The sequence below is a fragment of the Rhinichthys klamathensis genome, unplaced genomic scaffold (genome assembly GCF_029890125.1).
Source record: "Rhinichthys klamathensis goyatoka isolate OS25496 unplaced genomic scaffold, OSU_Roscu_1.1 h1tg000111l_1, whole genome shotgun sequence".
In the NCBI taxonomy this organism is placed as follows: domain Eukaryota; kingdom Metazoa; phylum Chordata; class Actinopteri; order Cypriniformes; family Leuciscidae; genus Rhinichthys; species Rhinichthys klamathensis.
Genome location: NW_026606649.1, coordinates 4,097,269 through 4,118,447, shown reverse-complemented (window position 1 = coordinate 4,118,447; position 21,179 = coordinate 4,097,269). Strand labels below are relative to the sequence as shown.

General features: G+C 37.3%; 2 protein-coding genes across 3 annotated transcripts; one reads left to right on the top strand and one right to left on the bottom strand.

The window, feature by feature from the left end:
- Positions 1-1,134: 1,134 nt before the first annotated feature.
- On the top strand, positions 1,135-14,760 carry LOC130087816 (serine/threonine-protein kinase SIK2-like). Of its 2 annotated transcripts, XM_056254294.1 has the most exons (12): positions 1,135-1,298; positions 1,691-1,846; positions 2,063-2,179; positions 3,479-3,542; positions 3,679-3,840; positions 5,240-5,364; positions 5,538-5,661; positions 5,871-6,094; positions 12,362-12,725; positions 12,870-13,142; positions 13,236-13,443; positions 14,224-14,760. In XM_056254294.1, the coding sequence occupies exons 2-12, from the start codon at positions 1,706-1,708 to the stop codon at positions 14,558-14,560; spliced, it is 2,139 nt and encodes a 712-aa protein (XP_056110269.1). In that variant the 5' UTR covers positions 1,135-1,298; positions 1,691-1,705; the 3' UTR covers positions 14,561-14,760. The 2 variants fall into 2 exon arrangements, with proteins under 2 accessions (XP_056110269.1, XP_056110268.1); XM_056254293.1 differs by lacking the exon at positions 1,135-1,298 and having other exon boundaries at positions 1,671-1,846.
- A 946-nt stretch (positions 14,761-15,706) lies between these two features.
- On the bottom strand, positions 15,707-20,405 carry cryaa (crystallin, alpha A). Its single transcript, XM_056254296.1, has 4 exons — positions 20,311-20,405; positions 19,789-20,208; positions 18,986-19,108; positions 15,707-16,568 (listed from the first exon to the last, which is right to left on the bottom strand). The coding sequence occupies exons 2-4, from the start codon at positions 19,978-19,980 to the stop codon at positions 16,365-16,367; spliced, it is 519 nt and encodes a 172-aa protein (XP_056110271.1). The 5' UTR covers positions 19,981-20,208; positions 20,311-20,405; the 3' UTR covers positions 15,707-16,364.
- Positions 20,406-21,179: the final 774 nt, after the last annotated feature.

The window sequence follows — 21,179 nt, the reverse complement described above, 5'->3', positions numbered from 1 at the left end:
GAAAAACCATGCTAAATGCAAGTAATGAAATGCAACTAACCCTGATATGTAGTGCGTTAAGATAGCAAGGAACTTTGTTTTCTGTGTTAGTATGGTATTGTTTATGCATTTACAGAATTGTCAATATTAATAAGATGATCAAAATGATCATTTTGTTGGGCATGTGCTCATGGTAATTTTATGGAGCACTATATAATGCAAGTTGTAGAGCTGCCCTTACAACAACAAAAAAGTATACTTCAAGTTTTTATTAAGTATACTTAAGTAAAGTCTAAATATATTTTTAAGTATACCTTATGTAGTACTAATATCAATGTGCAGTATACTTGTAAGTGTACTATTTCAATACTACTTACTTGGGACTTAATTGGCCCACGTTTAATGAATGACTTGTAAGTATACTTTAAGTGTAACAGTAGTAAACTTTGAGTACACAACTAGTTTACAACTGTTTTCATTTGTACAGCAACTATACTACAAGTGAACTTACAACAAGGCCTATATTTACTGTACTATAGTTTACTAGTTAAATACTTGTAGCGTTTTTTTTTAACACTAACAGTAAGTTGAGTACACAACTAGTTTACCACTATGTTTTTCGTTTGTGCAGCAACCATACAAGTGAACTTGTATATAACTATACTTACTGTACTATAGTTTAGTTAAATACTTGAAGCACATTTTTTTAGTTTATGAAAGTACACTGAAGTATACTCTCAGTAAACTAAACTGCAAGTATAGGCTTGTAAGTTTTCTTTAGGTGAACTTAACATTACTGTACTATTTATATACTATTTTCTTTAGGTGAACTTAACATCACTGTACTATTTATATACTATTTTTGCACTTTAAGTATACTGAAAGTATACTCTCTTATTTTTAGTTTTAGGATGAATGACGCACTTGAATAAACTTTTTTTTTTTTTTTTTTGTAAGGGCGTATCTGAAACTCTAGGGCAGATTAGGGAGGAGGCTAATTATCTGTCCAATTATTATAGTGTTACACCCCGTAATCGAAGTAACTGTCTGGCAACTTTTGCAATCCAGTGTACGTGCTGTGTTAAGTTGCTGGGCAACATGACATTTTGTATCAGATCTCTGACGCAAAAGTGACGTTAATAAAGTAAGAATGAGTTTGCAATGGTATGTTTGCATGAGGCGGAGGCTGAACCGTTCTTACCGACTTCATCGCCCGAACTCTGGGGGAATATGCATGTCTGAAACGTGTACCGGTTTTTGGAGAGATGACAGCCCAGCGCGAGACGACTACTCTAACTGACTGCTCGTGAGATAAACAAGTAAATCATTGGATTGATGATTTAATAAAAAGGTTTACTGGCTTTATTGATTTTTTTAGCACATGGAGAGATCACTTAAAAATTGATTAGGCGCCCCGGAGGTAGCCTAGATAATTAATTCGAGCTAAAAGAATCACGTTTTTCTTTCTGGCTGTGATGAAAATCACAATTAATTATTATTTTGATTCATTTTTTTATTTTTTATTTTATTTTATTTTTTATCTACGCATGAAATGCACATTTTAAAAGTATATTTGTCCGTTTAGGTTGTGTGAATGACGCACATGTTAATGTAGGTTATAAACACTTTTTATTTCAGTAGCCGTAATGCGTGTAGCCTATACAGTTTACCTGATCTTAATCACTGTTCTTGATCACTGATCTTGATTCAGTCCTCCTTTTTCACAATGGTGATTTTGTCGGAGGAAAAGGCAGCGAGGCAGTCCGGGAGACCGCTGCAAGTTGGTTTCTACGAGATCATCAAGACATTAGGCAAAGGAAACTTTGCTGTGGTAAAACTAGCTAGACACGAAGTCACCAAAACAGAGGTATGTTGTGGTTTTTGTTATTACTTAAAGTCGTTTGCGTTTCACCTGCCATGTACAATTATATTAGCGTAAATTAGGCGAAATATAAGGGGAATTATTGCTATATAATTAGATCATGTTAAATAAATTATTTTTTATTTCTAATTTTTTTTTTATCACACGTTTACCTGCACCTCCTTCACTAAATAAACATATTCTCTGGTTGTACTTTAACAGGTTGCCATAAAAATCATTGATAAAACTCGACTGGATGAATCTGATTTAGAGAAGATTAACCGGGAAGTTCAAATCATGAAGCTTTTGAAGCACCCATACATAATCAAGCTTTACCAGGTGTGTGTGTGTGTGTGTGCGTGTGCGTGTGTTGTGCAATCATTATGGTTGATTGATACCCATATTTGCCTATGTATCCATTTATTAGGCACATCAAGTGTTAATAGACCTTCAATAATAGTAATACCCTTGATCCATGTTCACTTGAAATTAGAGTTTAATATTTCTTATATTGTCCTCCTAAATCTCAACCCTTGATATCTACCAACTATAAGCTTAGATTTTTCACTTCATTAGTTTAACTGTTTTAAACTGTTAAACTAGTTTAGAGTTACCAGAAGCAGCACAAATCATAACTGTACAATACCATACTGTAGGACAAGCTTCGCACAGACAGCCTTTTCTGTTAAGAGCTCTAGACTCTGGAATTCGTTACCATCTGACATTAAGGTCATATCTGACTTGAAAAAGTTCACTTCCAGGATTAAGTTGTGGGTAAAGGCAAACCAAAACTGTAACCATTTTTAACTAGTGTTATTTTTCTGGTTGTGTGTGTGTGTGTGTGTGTGTGTGTGTGTGTGTGTGTGTGTGTGTGTGTGTGTGTGTGTGTGTGTGTGTGTGTGTGTGTGTTTGAAGAAATGTGAATATTTTCTATTTGTATGTATCTATTTATAATGTAGGCTACTTAGAAATGCCCAACCAGGGACAGGAGTTGAAAATTAGCATTAGCTACAAACTCTATATGCTGCGCATCAGTTACACTTACAGGCTTTGTATTGTAACTATGTTTGACTGTATGGCCCCTGTTAAATAAATAAATAAGCTGGCTGAAAGCCAGTTTACAGCGAGTTTATTCTAATGCACCACGACTTTCCCATGGCTGCTACTTCCTATCTTTACTGCTCTCTCAGGAGTATGTGGAAGGGGGAAAATAATGACCTTACAATGGAAAGGTCATGATACAACTGCTTTCTCAATAATTATTTAATGTTGGTGTTCCAAGTCCAAAGTTGGGGGGGGGGGGGGGGGGGGTCAGTTCAACTCAGTTCAAACTGAGTTGAAAAAGAAAAAGAAAACTGAGTTGAAATTGAATTAGACACAAACCTCACAAGTATTTTGATTTTGAGATATCACTTGTTTGGGCATTTAGCCTTTTTAATCAAGCAGGATTCCAATTTGTGTTCCCCTGAGAACCAGAGTGTCATGCATGTGCACTACCTATTGTTCCATGATTCCAATAAGATGTAACTTTTATTTTGATTCATCACTTTATTTCTAAAGATCTATTTAAAAAATGCAATGAATGAACTTTTTTGTTCTGCTTGTCACTAGTATGAAGAATTTGTTTGTATCATGTAGGTTATGGAGACCAAAGCCATGCTGTATATTGTGACAGAGTATGCCAAAAATGGAGAGGTGTTTGGTGAGCCTAAAGAGAATTGTTTAATTACCTACAAATCTGTATTTTCTTTTCTTTTTTTCTTTTTTTTTTTTGTGGCTTTTATGTCATTGCCTCTCATGCTGGTAACTAATACTGTTATTATCTTTCTTTTTTAAAGATTATCTTACCTCAGTTGGTCATCTAAGTGAAGCAGAAGCTCGTAGGAAGTTCTGGCAACTCCTTGATGCTGTAGAATATTGTCACACGCATCACATTGTACACAGAGACCTGAAAGCAGAAAATTTACTCCTGGACAGTAACATGAATATAAAACTGGCAGGTAAGAAAGATCATGTAGCCTACCTCTATTTTCATCCATCCATCCATTTTCCAAACCACTTGTCCTCTGTAAGGTTGTGAAAATATGATTGCATGGAAAAAAGTATGACAATCAAACAAAAAGCAAATTAATCCATTGACCATTGCCATATTTATATCCATTTCCAAATGCAGTAGTTCTTCCCGTTCCTTGCGCCACCCCAAACCCAAACTACCAACCACCAGCTCTGCACATTTTGTATGTATCTCTTATCAGTTCAGAGGTTTGTTTAGTTCGACTGTAAGTGCCCTGCAAATTGAACTTTACAAGGTATGCCAACATGTGAGATTTCAATCCGAAAGGTACATGTTCAGTTCAAAGAGCACTGCTAACGCCATTGGGAACGAGGGAACATCAATACATCACTTCACGAGAAATGGAGTGGGAAATTTACACGTCATTGTGTATCACTCCAGCACTTGAAGAAGTTAGAATAAAATAAGGATTTTAATTGGGTTTAATTCGCCCCATAATTAGCCCCATGTGTGGTTTGTGCGTGGTTGTTCATGGATATAATGTGCTTGAGACATGACAGTTACTTGTGCAAATACGATTACATAAGATAAAAAAAATCTAAATTACATTTATTTTCACATTAAAAATAACAGACATTTATCACACATTTTAGCACTTGTAATTATGACTAATTAAATTAATAATAACAAATTAATATTTATATAAATGTACTTGGATTTATTATATAGGCTACACATACTGAATGAAAGTATGGTAATGTTTATTGCATTTATTTACAGAAGTATATTATATCGTAACTCAAACTTCTCTAATAAGCGCTATTCAAGTCTGTGTGTGATGACGTTGCAGGCAGTGGCGTAGCGCAAATCCGCAAACTAATGTCGTGTTCCAGGCAACCTGTAACCCGTGTTTTTCCAACCTTATACCCGTGAAAGTGCACTGGAACTGCAGTCAAACCCGTGACTTCCCACCCGTGAACTCGAACTAGATTGATGTACTCCCAGTTACGAGCTCTGACGTCACATAGCCCGCGAAACCATACAAAACAGCAATGGTTTGTTTACATCTAGCTACCACAATTCCTTGCGCTCAGGTAGTTTGGCGTGACTGGCTTGGAACGCGACAAAGTCGTGAGTCGTAGTTTGAAGTCGTGATTTACGTGCTCAAAAACCTGCCTGGAACGCAGCATAACATTCCCAAGTGAAGTGAAGTGAAGTAGTAGGGAGTAGTGAACATACAGGACACAATATATGCAGAGCAGGATTGAGAAGCTCTGCACTAATGAAAGTGTGAAAAGTGTTGTAAGAGACCTTATTGTTATTAAAAGTACCTAATTTAGAGACATCTAATGGCTAATGTACAGTATCTCTTTGTATTTCTTCAGACTTTGGTTTTGGAAACTTCTATCAGCATGGTAAATCGTTGTCCACCTGGTGTGGGAGTCCTCCCTATGCCGCCCCAGAAGTCTTTGAGGGGAAGGAATATGAGGGACCACCCTTGGATATCTGGGTAAGATATCAGCTTTTGTGTAACTGTTGTATAACAGCTTTTCAGCTTTTGTATAACTGTTGTATAACAGCTTTTTAGCTTTTGTATAACTGTTCTGACCCTCTGAAATTTTTCCAGAATGTCCTCTTTGACATTAAGGAAACATCTAAAATGTGTCTCTGACTGCTTCTTAGAGTCTGGGAGTATTGTTGTATGTATTGGTTTGTGGCACACTACCTTTTGATGGCACCACTCTCCTTGCCTTAAGAAGAAGAGTCACTGACGGACGCTTCAGAGTGCCCTTCTTCATGTCACAGGGTATGCCTCAATATAGAAGGTTCCTCCTATACTGTATATTAGAGGGGCATACAACATTTACATATATAGTTCCAGCACCATTCTCATGGTCGTCTTAACTGTGCATTAATTTTCAATATTTTAGTTGGACTCTTTTCTCATGGAGTGGTGTGCTGATATCTGGTGTCTTTAGTCCTTCTTTCATCCTTGCTGTTTCCATCTTTCCACAGACTGTGAAAGCCTTATACGGAGGATGTTGGCTGTTGAACCTACCAAGAGATTCAGTTTGGCACAAATCAAACAGCATCGTTGGATGCAGGCTGATCCCTCTGCTATATGCCATTCCCCTTTACACTTTTCCTGTCTTGAGACTCATCTCCAACAAGGGACTTACAATGAAGCAGTTCTGAGTATTATGCAGACAGTGGGCATTGACAGGAAGAGAACTATAGAGGTGAGGAGCCCAGAGATCAAGGTCTGTGTGGGAAAAAGACACCTTAGTTCACCTTTAAAAAAAAAAATATTTACTCACCCTCATGTCGTTCTGCGAAACAAAAAAGAAGATATTTTGAGGAATGCTGGTAACCAAATGGAAGTACTATTGACTTCTATTATATGGTGAAAAAACACACTGAGACCTTTCTCAAAAAATGATTTTTATGTTCCACAGAAAAAAGTTATACATGTTTGAAATGACATGAGGGTCATTAGATTATGACAGATTTAACCATTCCTTCAAGTCTAAATCTCCAACCCTTCTCCTGGAGAGCTATCAGGTGTGTTTGAAATCGCCCCCTATACTTTTTTTTTTTTTTTTTTTTATTAACTTCAATTTCAGAAAAGGGTACAAATCACAACTAAGTAATCAACATATACATAACAATATACAAAAATACAACACATAAAAAGAATACAATACAATTTTGCCAGGGGAAGCTTACGGACCATTACAAAGAGAAAGAAGACCATATGTTGACAGTTTTAATTGCCTTTTTGTTGTTGGAACCAGAAATCAGATTAATATAATGTGCAACTTCGTGGAGAAACAGTACAAAATTAGGGGTTTTAGCGCTAAATTTGGACTTATGAATGTGAAATTTTGCCAAAAGAATTAATAAATTTATAATGAAGTACCTCTTATCTCTAGTTTGACTTTCATAAAAGCAAAACACAACATTCTTCCATAATAAGGCAAAGTCTTTATAAATATGGTCAATTATGAATCTGCTGAAATTTTGCCAAAATGTTCTGGTGTGTGAGCAATACCAAAAGAGATGCAAAACAGTTTCTGGGTGATCTTCACAAAAAGAACATTTTGTATTGATGTCTCTTTTAAATTTAACCATGTAATGATTAGCAGGGTAATATTTGTGAATTATTCTGAAAGACACTTCTTTCACCTTATTTACTATCAAGTATCTGTGAGGAATCATCCAAACCTTTTTCCAGTCAATGCCATTTACAAATCGGTTCCAATAAAATGTAACATTTGGAATAGATACAATTTCTTTCTGAAATAGTGCTCGAACATTCTTATTATTTTGAGGTATTTGGGAAAAACAGACTTTTCCAACTGGTGATTCAGCCACATCAGGGAGGGAGACAGAAGTAAGCGGAAGTCTGCTAGTACACCTAAAAAGCATGATTACGCCTGATGGAATGGCGTCAAATACAATTGCAAATTCTCTTGGCGTAACTGGGATGTTATATGTTGATAAAAATTCACTATAGGAGAAAAGTCGCCCCTCTCCATTAAATAGCTGGTCCACCAGCAGAATCTGATTGACTACCCAATTTTCAAAAAAGAGTGACTTGTTCTTATATAAAATATCTCTGTTATTCCAAATTAAATACCTGTGAGGTGAGAAATTATGCTTATAAATGAGAGACCAAGCTAAAAAGACCTGCTTGTGAAAAGTGGACAGTTTTACAGGGAGTTTGTCCACATTGTAGTTACAGTTCAAAATAAAGGCCAGACCCCCAAATCGAGAGAATATATAGTGGGGAATAAAATTCCAAATCGAGACAGGGTTTTTAAGAAAATTCTTAGCCCAATTAATCTTAAAAGTATTATTTAGAGTATTAAAATCCAAAAAGTTGAGCCCACCAGATTCATAATTATTCATAACAACACTTTTTTTTTATATAATGGGTACGATTTTTCCAGATGAAGTCAAAAAGCATTCTATCAATGTCTTTACAAATTTTACTGTCCAGGTGTAAAGAGAGAGCTGCGTATGTGAGCCGGGATATACCTTCAGCCTTGGTAAGCAACACTCTGCCTTTTAGAGATAAATCCCTTTGCAACCACTGGTTCAGTTTGCTCTGAGTTTTTTTAACAATTGGCGAGAAATTTAGTGGGCATCTAACTTTCTGATCTTTAGAGATAATAATACCCAAATACGTAACTTCTTCCTTGATCGGAATGTTGCAAATAGTTTGTGTATTACACTCTTTTAAAGGCAATAGCTCACATTTATTAATATTTAGGCATAGACCAGAGGCCTCTGAAAACTGATTAATTACTTGAATGGCGACAGGTACCTGACTTGCATTTTTTAAAAAGATTGTGGTATCGTCAGCAAGCTGACTGATGATGATATCCCTACCCGCAATAGAAATTCCCTGTATAGCACTGTTACCGACATGAGTTGTGAGAATTTGTGTACAAAGTAAAAAGAGATAAGGGGAAATCGGGCATCCCTGACGAATGCCCCTTTCCAGATAAAATCTAGGGGAAGTTCCATTTTTCAGTATGATGGAGCTATTTCCATTAACATATAAGGTTTTAATTGCTTTGCAGAAAAAGTCCCCAAAACCAAATTTCTCTAAAGACAGAAAAATAAATTGGTGTTCTATCGTATCAAAAGCCTTATAGAAATCTAAGAAGAGGATGAAGCCATCTTCAGATATCAAGTCAGAGTAGTCAAGAACATCTAATACTAGCCTAATATTGTTAGAGATGTGCCTGTTTCTCAAAAAGCCTGATTGTGATTCATCTATAATTGTGTCAAGAGTTTCTTTAATTCTACTCGCAAACAACGACGCCATAATTTTGTAATCATTGTTTAGCAGACAAATGGGTCTCCAGCTGTCGATAAAAAGCACATCTTTTCTAGGCTTGGGAATCAATGTAACCAGCCCTTGAGTGAGGCTAGGAGGAAGGGTATCATTCTCTATACTTTCCATAAATACCTGTAGTAAAAATGGGGCTAAGAGATCTGAGAACGCTTTGTAAAATTCAGCGGTTAAACCGTCCGTGCCGGGGGATTTATTGTTTTTGAGTAGAGCAATCGAATCAGAGACCTCTGCCAATGTAAGAGGGGAGTCACAATAATCTTTGTCTGCCGAATCAATCTTTCTGACGTTATTTACGGAGTTAAGAAAATGAGAAGTAACTTCTTTATTATAATTTGAGCTGTATAAATTGCTATAAAATTCTGAACAAAAATTTGAAATTAATCTAGCGTCATCAGTAACGACCCCATTAACATTTAAATTATAAATGGTATTGATTTTAGATCGGTATCTTTCAAGACGAAAAAAGTAAGCAGAATTTTGCTCCCCCTCCTCCAGCCATCTCTTTCTAGACCTTACAAAGGCTCCCTCTTTTTTTTGTCGATATAACTCGTCTAATTTGTTTTGGAGTTGTAAAAGAAGTAGTTTATCCTCCTCTGAAACTTCCTCTGGGGGTCTCTGATAGAATGAAGAAATTTTAGTAATGACTTCATCTTCTTCTGCTCTTTTAGCTTTGGCAATAGAGGCTCCATACTGTCTGAATAATTTCCCTGACTCAAACTTAAATAATTCCCAGTTAGTGTTGTAGGATTTTTCCTTTTTAGCCTTGTTGTAAAAAAGATTAATTAACTTAATAATTTCCTTCTTCACCTTTTCATGCCTTAACACGGAATTGTTTAATTTCCAGTAGCAAGATCTATGGAAAGTATTAGATGCACTAAATTGAATGCTTATATGAATTGCTCTATGGTCAGTGAGTGGTGTGGCATGGATATTTACTGTTATTTTCTCTTTATCAATGCTATTGGACAATAGCCAAAAATCAATGCGAGACTGGCTGGAGCCTGACCTGTTGCTCCAAGTGAAAGATCTTTCATCAGGAAATTTTTCTCTCCATACATCCACAATGTTAAATCTACCCATGAGTCTTTTAAGGTTTGTACTGAGGGAGGAGGGCCGCCCAGGGGGCCACCTGTCAATAGCATCATCTAGAGCAATATTAAAGTCTCCACCAACTAAAAGAAGAGAATTTGGATATCTTGTGAGCCAAAATGTAATTCTTTCCTCTAATGAATCAAGTAATTTATCATTCTCAAGTTTGTTATTATAGCCGTAAAGATTAATAACTATGATAGAAATGTTGTCAACTCTAATTATCAGACATACATAGTGTCCTAGGGAGTCACAGTCTGAGTGTAGGACATCACCAGTAAACGCATTTTTAAGCGTGGTTACTCCAGCAGATCTCTCTGAGCCATGAGAGAACCAAGTATCATTACCCCATTGAGATTTCCAAAAATTGACATCAGCAGATGTGGAATGACTTTCTTGAAAAAAACAAAAACCCGTACGAAGTTGTTTTGCAAATAGAAATAAAGCTTTCCTTTTACAGATCTGTCTTAGTCCCCTGGCATTTAAAGAAACAATAGATAAAGACAAAGTTATTAAAGTACGTGAACGAGGAATAAACTAGAAAGTAAACAATAACCAAATAGTTAGAGGTGTATTACCGAATAAGGGGACCGAGCGCTGCTTTATATTAGAAATATAACGGTAAAGAATAAAGTAAATAGTTCCGGCCAGCTTAAAAAAAAACAACAACAAAAAAACACAGCGTTCAGCTGCCTGCCCTCGGTTATTAAATGGCCTTAAAAACAGAACATATAGTAGAAAAGGCAGCGAATTTGAAAAATAAAGTACCTTTTCAAAGTGCAGTACAACAAAAAACTATAACCTTACAATAACTCTGAATGTAGTGCAAATCAAACCAGTAAGTGTTCTTGTATTAACATGCAGCAGGCTAGTCTGTTGCTTAGGTGGGCAGTGAGACTTCTGATCCGTTGATAAAACCGCGACCACCAATGAAGAATGCAGGTTTGCCCTCCTCTCGAGCTTTTTTTATCACTGGCCATAATTTGCTTCGTCGTTCTCTGTCTTCCTTAGAGAGATCCTCCGCAAATCTTAACCCGTTGTCGCGCAGGTGCGGTGACGTTTTGGCAGCTTTCCATACGGCGTCTCTGCAGACACGTGCGATGAACTGGATGATGATGGATCTGGGTCTGCCGTCATCCTGCCGCCTCGTACCGAGGCGATGTACGGTATCGATAGTGTCAGCCAGCCTGTTCTTCTCCTCCGGCAGAACAGCCTGACAGACCTCGATGGCCTTCTTTCGTACGTTTTCCTTTTCCGATTCTTCAACTCCATAAAGTCGAAGGTTCCATCTCCTGGAGTATCTTTCTAACTCCGAGACCCTTTGCTGACACGTGTCTACTCGTTTTTCTTCTTTTGCCATTTTCACCTCGAGTGTACGCACTTTGCTCTTTACCTCCTTAATCTCTGCACACACAAAGTCAATTGTCTTTTTAAGACCTTCAATTTTAAGTGCATTGGCACTGACCATGCTTTCAATGTTGTCTGACCGCGTGTTTATCAGAGCTGAGAGGCTAGCTATGATATCGCTGGTGTTGGTTTGCTCTGACACGATTGCGTGCATCATTTTCTTCGGTGCTGGCGACTTACTGGGAGTGACAGGTAGTAGTGGAAAATCATCCATGAAGTCTTCCGTAGTGGAGAGAGGCAGAGAAGTGGAGGTATAATCGTGACAACTGTCAACTAGAGCATTGCCAGCCTTAAGAGTAATATTACTAGCATCTGGCTTTGGTTTCTGTCCGGCGCTCTCTTGGCCTCTTTTCCTTTCTCGTTGGTTCGACATTGCTCAATCGTTCGTCTTACGAGTGCTGTAGTATTTATGAAAACAAAATTTTGTGCTTGGCGAGATAATAAATTGAGTTTTACTGTTTCCAAAACTTTAGTTTGCAGAGCTCGGTAGAAAGCGTCTACTCACTCGGCCATCTTGGCACGCCCCCCTCCTCGCCCCCTATACCCTCAATTCACTATTCCCTACATTACTCCACATATAGTCCCCATGAAGGAGTGAATGACAACAAGGGAGCAAATTCCGGACACTGAGTGCGCCGGAAGGGCTGCAGCTTTTGCATAATTTGTGCTTTCTGTTTAATAATCTTTTGAAACTACGCAAACTGGCAGCTCTAGTAGTATTGCAAATATTTATCTTGAACTCTGTCATGGAAACTAGCATGTATAAACCTTAATTAAACAATTTAATAATCAATTAAAAAGGAATGTATACCTGTATCATGTAATGCTTTTAGTACCAGTCTGATTTTTGTGAAGTCAGACTCATAGACCTTGGTTTAAGCTTGGCTTTGTCCTGCATGCATATACATTAATTTGACTAAACTATTGATCTTGGCATTGTGCGTTTGCTCTGAAGACAGATGTGACATGATACAAGTATTTAATCCAACAAATATTGGGTTACACATTGATTGCATCACGTGTACTGGGACAGACAGATGAAGACTAGTAGCTCAACACTATACAGTAGCTTGATTATAACATGTATACGCATGTACTTACCGTGCATCACTTTATTGACTAAAGAACATGCCTCTGTATTCAGTCTCTTCAGAACAGTAGCTTCAACCACTTTTCTGCTATCTACTGCCTGCTGTTAGAAAGAGTGATGAAGCGTCAAGCACTGCAACAAAACAAACTGGGAACTGGGTGGCTGAAAGTGCCGGGTCTCAACCCTTCAGCAACAATGCTGCCTTTGGAGGACGATCTTAGCACACTAGAGTACACATGCTCTGCTTCTGCTACCTGCCAGCTGGAGACTACAGGATATCAAAAGTCACAGCCTGGGGATCTAAAAAATAGGGAGGAGGACGATCAGTCCACGATCAATCCTTCTGTGGGGTTCAGAAAATCACAGAGACACACGCCCTCAAATGCCAGTGCCTCCCAGAACTTTTCCTGCTTACCAAGTAAGTTTGAAGGAATCTCTAGATATTTCATTCATTATGATTAGTCAATTTATACTGACTAAAAGTACTGTGACACATTGATATTAAAGTGTTGCAGAGTGTGTCTGACTCTAGTTTATTAGTGTTCCCTGTCCCTTGCTTCAGGTATAGTCATAGATCGTGTAGATGGTGCCACCTCAAACTCCTGCCTCAGGTCCACTCCCTCTGCTTCTACTAGTTCTTCTTTCACCACCCTCTGCACCCCATTAGAGATGGGCACTGACACCAATGGCCGCATGACTCAGGGATTACGTCCGTGTTCACAGATATTACTAGGGAATTCCGGCACTCACTCATCCATCCTTGGGCACCAGAGTTGTCTGCCCTTACCCAGCTTTCCGGAGGGAAGGAGATCCTCAGATTCCTCTCTTATACAAGGTCAGGGAAACAGTACACTGTGCACAGAGAAAACTATATCCTTGTTACAGTAAACAATATGAATTAAACAATATTTCCTCTTTTTTTTGTTAGGTGTGAAGGCGTTCCCAATTTATTTGAGAAAGAATGCCTGTATTAAGGGCCAGCTGAGTTGGAATAAACCGAAGGCGCCTGTGCAACACGCGTGGATCCTAGATGACAGTCCCCAAAGCGGTAGTACATCTGCAGTTTTAACAAGCCCTCCATGCTCTCCAGTGGCGCTCCACAGTGGTGTCCAGGAGAATGTTTCAAAAAATAAAAGGTGAAAATAATTCAGTGGTTAATGATTTACCCTTGTTAAAAAAAGACCAAAGGGCTTAATTGTATTGGATGTGCACGTATGTGCATTTTTTACTTTTTACTAATGCCAAATTAAAAGTTTTACTTTAAAGTACATTTTAAATCATTGTTTTAAAAATCTTTTGTCATGCTTTAAAGAATTACACTTATGATGTGTTGACTAACATATTAAATCACCTGTAAAATAATTGATTCTAATTTTAACTGTAGTTATTCAATATTACATTTGAGGTTAATATATTTGAATTGTACTAAATTGCAACTGTATCATTAGCAAAGTGTAATTACAAACATTTTCAAATGCATGACACAAGTTTCAGTAGAAATTTTAATTATATTTTAGTTTACCATAAATACTTGTCAGTACATTCAGCAGTACACTTACATTTCAAAGACGATAGAAGTAATTATGAAAAGATAAACTGTAAAGATGTACTTAAGTCTTTCTTAAGTGAGTCAAAAAAGCACCCTTAAGTGCATTTAATACAAATGTAAACTATTATATATTTTAATTTAATTGGGAATATGAAATGAAGTGTCCAAAAACATTACATTCAGTTTGCACTTAAGTTTTCTTTTAAAGTCCATTACTTCTGTAATAAGTAACTTCTCTTTCAGTAGGTGTATTTCTTTTTCACAACGGTACTTCAGTCATTACCTCATAGAAGGCATTACAAATTTATTAGTAAATTTCAAACAGCTGAAATCAAATACTTATAGCCTCTTTATTTTTGTATTTTAGGATGGTTCCTTTTCAATGCTATCAGAGCCAGCAGCAGCTTCTCCCAGTGGCCTCTACTTCTTATGTTCCATTGAAAAAAACCACAGGCCTAGATTCACAGCGCTTTTTCACGCCACCTCTTCCCCCACAGTATCAGAGGAAACCCATCAGTCTCTCCGCCTGCTTGCTCCCACCGCAGTCAGCTCCTCGCCACTCTCAATTTTCTCTCTCCTCTTCTTCCTCCATTGTGGAACCAGCCGCAAAGCTTCTTGAGACTCGACTGCAGATTACTCCACAATCTCAGTCTCTGCCTCAGGCTGGGATTTACATTGGCATTGTATCACCCTCAGTGAAGTGACCCTGATTTTATCCAGGAACTTTATAAATAAAATATATAGTTTAGTATTTGTCACAATTGAGAGTTTAAGAGTGAGCGAATTTACCTGATTAATAAATAAATTACTAACTACTAATAAATAATTGATGTGTTTGTACAGAGGCGAATAGTTTTAATGTCCAGAAAGTGGTGTGAATATTATTATTATACATCATTATACAGTTTACTAAGATCTTGTTGTTGCTTTATAATTTATTTGGTACCAAAAATTATTAATAATTGAAGACTACTGTAGTTGTGGTTCATACTGTGATTGGTTTAATTAGAGCTTAACCTTTATTATGCAGTAATTTAGGGGGCATTGCTGGTTTTAATAGTGGAATAGTAATTAATGCACTGGGCTATTAGTTTATTAATACATACATCTGTAATATCTTCATTTTTTTTTTAAACCAAATAAATTTCAAATGTTTTTATCACTTCTTTTAAAAAGTAATTTTTAAAATCCCACACTTTCCTTCAAGTCTGGCAAAACAGTTTTACACTAAAAACATACTTATTGTAGCCCCAATTGAAGGGAAATGCCAATAGCCTCAAGCTTTTGACCATACGTCAACATCCGACGTTTTAGGGTACCCTTTAACGTCAGTATATGACGCTATGAAATCCTAACCCTACCCCAGACCTAAACCTACCCGCGTCATCTAACTGACGCTAAAGGTAAAGCGTCAGACATATGACGCCCTAGGATCGTCATCTAACTGACGTTAAAGGGTACCCTAAAACGTCGGATGTTGACGTATGGTCAAAAGCGTCAGTCATATGACGTCTTGGGATGAGACTGTGTAAAGAAAATCAATCAGTAGCTCTTATGACAAAGATCAGATGGCAACGGGTTTAAGAAAGATTTAGAAAACATTTTGGATCGTTTTCAGATACCAGTTCATTAAGAATCTGGATATGTCTTTTTTGTAGTTATTGAAAAAAGCATCATTCAACTTCTCCAAAATAATATAAATCATCTAGTCATTTAATTATGATGTATGGTGTGACTTGTATTGTATTACATAGCTTTAAAAAAGACAAACATGGTGTGTCTAATGGTTAATGGTACAACTTTATTTTTTAAATATTTTTTTAGTAGACTCCTGAGGAGTCTGTAATCAGTAGAACAGGGCTAAAACCTACAAGACAGGAAAGAGTCAATGACAAGAGAGGTCTAGAAAAGAGGTCTTGACACAGGTAAGAGAGGAAGCAGAGGTCTGACTGGTGCCAGTGATGGAATCTCTCTCAGATCAGAAATCTTCAAACAGAGCAATTTTAAAACAAGCTCTCCACCTCCCTTTCATTTAGTTCTCCAATTGATCCTATAGTAAATGATTATGCTTTTAAATCATAATTACCCTAATAATATATAATATATCACCCAGGATGACAATGACTGCTTGCCACTTAACATCTGACTAGAGAGAAGGGTAGAGGGTTGAGTAAAGAAACCTTACAATCTTTCACTTCAATCTTTAAGACCCCCAGCCAATCATCCTGATCCATTACCTGTGTGAGTAGCATGTAATGAAAAAATGAAAACAATCATAGTGGATTATGGAGATTTTTAGCTAGTATAGTCTAATGAAAGAAGGTATTAGGCCAGATATACACTGACACCCTTTGAGGTGGAAGTGGGAGGAAGGGCTTGTTTAATGATAGACAAATAAAGGATTTGCTTAAATCCACCTTTAGATGCCCTCTGCAATTAAAGCCTAGCCCCCCCTGGGAGCCCCACTCACACCTCCAAACCACCACCTGGCTGTGGGGTGCTGCCCGTCTAGGAGGAGGAGCCTGAGTTCTTGTCCTCGCGGGTAACAGGGATGGTGCGGTCTCCGCGGCCAGCATCTATGCCACCAGTCTTGGGTCCATAAAGAGTGAGCAGGCCATCAGCAGTCAGTGAGCAGTTGATGGCAGACTGGTCCACGTTGGGAGGCAGACGGTAGCGACGGTGGAACTCACGGGAGATGTAGCCATGATCATCCTGAAAGCCAACCATGCAATAGAAAGACAGAGAAAAATGTAGGAAAAGGCCACATTTTTATTATATTACAGATATTATTAACACGTATTACTATGGTCTTAGCTGACCTGAAGAGGAGCCTGTTCTTTTAAACTAAAGCTTTATTCAGTTGAGTTTAAATGATTTGAGATCCCAGTTCCAGGAAAGATTTAAATAGGCCATGAGGATTAATTTATAATGTTTTTTTTTTTAGTTTATAATGGAATTATAAATTATAATTGAATGAATAATAAAGTAAAGTGTTAAAGTATATCAAAGTAATCCATCAAGAGGTTGACACCCATTCCAACTGGTCAACTCTGAAGATAGCCTTTTTCATTTATTAGAAATTTTCTCCTAAATTGGTCTGAATCTTATGAATCTGTTTACAGGATCTGTTACTAGTTTGATCCTGATTACATTAGTGTAGATTTGAGGCCATATACTGTAATACATAACCGTATGGGGGACTTTTCAACAAGCACCGGTGAAACATAGTAGTCACCCGACTTTAGTGTCTGCTGTTGATTAGGTCATACAGAACAACAGCTTTAGGGTCAAAGCATTTTAGCGCACACTCCACCAGTAAAACCTGGAAAAGATTACCCAGAAGTTCTTTACTGGCTTTTGGGACTCCCAAATAGGGTGGCAGGCTATGACGCAGAAGTGACGTCAATCTGACGCAAACATTCTGAGAGATCTGCTCCCTTTTTCCTCATCTGTGCCTCCCTTAAGGCTACTGAAACATGAATAAACCCACCATGCTGAAAAAGTGGCTATGGGGATGGGAGGATGGAGATAAAAATAGAAAAGGAACTGAAAAGAAAAACACAACTGGAAAAAAATGAGAGGAAATGTGTGCTGGGTAGCAACTGATTACATGTAATCTGAATTACGTACTCAGTTTCAAGAAAATTTAAATACTTGTACCGGTAATTAGATTATATTACATTTTAAAAAGCTTGCAATAAGACTACGGTTACATTTTTGCTGTTGATTACATGAATACATGTTATTCTCACAAATTATTCATAATTCATTGATTCTCCCTAGCACTTATTTTTACTGAAATGAATTGAATTGCACACAGACAAACCACTATTCATGAGCCTATCACTGAAAACTGAGACCCACACTGCATTTGATCACTGGATTTACAGAAATCATTTCACTTTTAAGAAGTGTTTTCTTAACATTGCATCTAATCAGCTCCTTATTACACACTGAGTCATTTAAACACGTATTACTGTCTTTGGAAAGCTTTTGTCTTTCAAACAAGGCTTTTGTCTGTCACTAATAATCAAATTAAGTCAATAATAATAATAATAATAATCAAATTAAGTTCAACAAAATATTCTTTAAAAATCTTTTTTAATAAGTGATTTATTTTGATTGTTTTTATTTTAAAAGTATTTATTTAAATGATTTTTTTTAATGATTTAATTAGTTTTTTTTTTTTTTTTTTTTTTTTGGAATCTGTAACCGACTACAATTAGTTAGTAATCTACCCAGCACTGGATATGTGAGGTGGTAAAAGAGACCAATGCAAAGATGAATGTGCTTGGAATGGCTGATGAGTTTTAAAATAATGATCTCATAAAAGCTTAAATAATCCAAAATATATATATTTTTTGTATTAAAAAATCTTTTCACATATACAAATATTACTTGCTCCCTAAATTTCAAATAATTTATTTTGCTTCTATAAAACCATTTCAGTAGAACAACTGGTACTTCATTGAAATATAAGCAGTCTACCTCTGTATGACTTCCAAAGAGTTTGCTAAATGCCTGTCTGTGAAAATTCAGTGTCTTATTTAGTTAGGATGATGTGATTTCATGAAATCATTAATTATATTTTCCCATGCACTAAAGTTATAGAATAGTTCATTTGTCATGTTTAATTACACTCACTCCTATAGTTGTTCCAGATGTCAAAGATGCTCATTTCTGACTTTATGTGATGCATATGAAAGTTGCGATTTTTAGAGAGAAGAATTCAGACTGATCCACTGACAAGAATTTATCATAGGCTACTGCATTTGTTACACTATTTAATTCTTCCAGACTGTTGAACTCACACATACAAGCACTTATACTATTATACTGTTGTACTGTTCATAGTTCACTGCACACTGAACAATTTGATGGAAAACAAACTAAATCACTTTAAATGAAGCATAATACACAAACTTCAGAGTCGGATTAAATAATGATTCACTACTATGTGTTCAACTTCAATCTTTCTCCCACTATAAGAAAGAATCAGCACAGCAATTGATAAGAAAACATTTGGATGGTTAATTTAATTTAATTTAATTCCAAGTTTCTAATTGCTAACCTCTCTTGAGAAGATAAGAATAGATTATCTGTCCTGTCGTAATGAGCCGTGACCTCACCTGTCTTTCTGCATGCTTGCCCTCGATCTCCACATAGTCATCTGTCACCTTGACATTGAGCTCTTCAGGAGAGAAGTGTTTCACATCCAGGTACACTGTGAATTTGTCTCTGTCAGACCTCACCTGAAAAAATGCCAAGCAGTGCAATTACATCGATATGGTGTCAATTGGAGTTTCACAAGTTCACACTTACATATAATCAGATAAGAGTAATGAGTATGCATATTTGACGTGGTGTCCGAGAGGACAGAATTGTGCCCGAACCCTGAGGACTCCCCCCATATCTCTGGCCGGGATAGGAACAATCGAGAGTGAGGAGTTGTGGTGGTGGAGGGATGCTGGAAAACTGTTGTCCAGCCTTCATATTTATCATGTTTGGGTTGAATGTACTTTTCTGCTAGGACATTATCCATTTTTCTACATATTTTTTCTTTTCTTACAGCGCTGTATTCATCAGTTTTGTTGATTTCTTAAATTTAGCCTGATTCTGTTTTGCCTTCTGTCACAGTTTGTGCATATTTCCAAAGATTAGGTTTTGATTTTGCTCATTTTTTTATTGGTCTTATTTGCGATTTAATTCCTGTAGTCTGTAAGGAAAAATTCTTGAAATGTATTTTCCGGAAAATAAGTTTCACATCCACCATTTAGGCCTACCTCACTTTGGGGTGATACTAATACTGAATGCTGGTTGCCAAAAAATTATTAAATTGATTAAATTATAATCAAACCTGTATTGGGCTTTAGCATCAACAATGGCATTATAAAATTCAAAATCTTCTCAATTCGCAATTAAGAATTCATACCTCAGAGATGCCTGAGTTGGAGGAGTCCAGGAAGTTGCGGAAGAGTGAATGTCGATAGTAGGGGCTGAGAGTTGAGGGAGCGAAGGGGAAGAGGTCATAGTCGAACAGGCCTTCTCCAAAGAACTGGTCGAAGAGACGGGTGGGATAGCCCATGTTGCGTCTGAACCAGGGGTGTTGGATGGCAATATCCATAATGTCAGGCTTGGAAATTCTCAACTTTGAATTAGCTAAAGTGGACTGGCAAATCTCAGCGATTTGAGTCTGACTGTGACTATTTCCACTTGATGTTGAGGAAACTTTCGAAGGAGAAGATGTAGACTGGAGGAGAGTATGAGGAGGCTGATATAGGCTGGTACAGTAGACAAAGATCCCCAAATGATGTGTGCCGTCCTCAGGGGAGAAAACCCCCTGGTTATATACCTGTGCTTCAGAAAGAGGGGCTTACAAGTGGATTTCTCTGGAATGGCATTATCTCATGGTGGGAACAGTGGTGTCAGCAGAATTGGTGGGGTGCACACTGACCTGAGAATGACAGTCTAGCTTTGAATGGCTCCCGGCAATACTCTGGTGGCCAGCTATCACTGGGAAATAAGTGCCTGCCAAAACAAACCAGACCATACAGATTAAGTAGTAGCTGCAGAACTTTACTAATGGTGTGTTATGGCCACTTGTTTCACCTGATGTTTCTTAGGCCTGACTATTTTAAAAGTGCAGGTCTTCAGATGCTTATTTCTTCCTCAAAATTGATAATAAAATGTTATATGTGTTAGTTGTTAGTTGTTAGTCTGCAACATTCTATTGAAACCGACCCTAAAATTTCCTCTTTTGGCACTATGTTACTACAGAATACAAATCACATAACATCCTGAATCACATGTGCACTACAGTTAGTAAAGAGAGGGATTAGTGCAGGGAATGTAGTGAATGACTGCAATTCCCATGCTCTGCAGAATCAAACTAAACATCAGTGTACATATTTTTAAAGGAGCTGTATGTAAGATTGTGGCCAAAACTGGTACTACAATCACTTTCAAATTACTGTAGAGCGATGTATCCCCTCCCCCTCCTCCCTGACTCGAGGTTGCCAGATAGGCTGCAGGATCCAGCAGGAACGTAGTCTGCTCCAAGAAGTGGTAACTAGAGCAGAGCTGGCAACCCGGATCCCGCAACACTACTGACTTCGTGATTGGTAGATAGGTGGAGGGTGGAGCATCAGACCAAAACACAACATGACAACATCAACATCAGTTGAGGGCTGCAACTTCACTTTTTAAATGACAATATCCTGGCCGGACTACTGTTGTCAGTGATATAAGTATTTGAAATGAACATGATTTCTTAATGTCTAGTGACATATCAGGGCCATTTCATGATTAATTGAAATAAATTTC

Bases quoted from the DNA above. Each gene is read 5' to 3' on its own strand.
- cryaa (XM_056254296.1), bottom strand. From the start codon at position 19,980: ATGGATATTGCCATCCAACACCCCTGGTTCAGACGCAACATGGGCTAT. The intron at 19,109-19,788 runs GTATGAATTCTT...GCATTTTTTCAG, and splicing joins CCAACTCAGGCATCTCTGAG to GTGAGGTCTGACAGAGACAA. The intron at 16,569-18,985 runs GTGAGGTCACGG...GTTGGCTTTCAG, and splicing joins GCAAGCATGCAGAAAGACAG to GATGATCATGGCTACATCTC.
- LOC130087816 (XM_056254294.1), top strand. From the start codon at position 1,706: ATGGTGATTTTGTCGGAGGAAAAGGCAGCGAGGCAGTCCGGGAGACCG. The intron at 13,143-13,235 runs GTCAGGGAAACA...TTTTTTTGTTAG, and splicing joins AGATTCCTCTCTTATACAAG to GTGTGAAGGCGTTCCCAATT. The intron at 13,444-14,223 runs GTGAAAATAATT...TTTGTATTTTAG, and splicing joins AATGTTTCAAAAAATAAAAG to GATGGTTCCTTTTCAATGCT.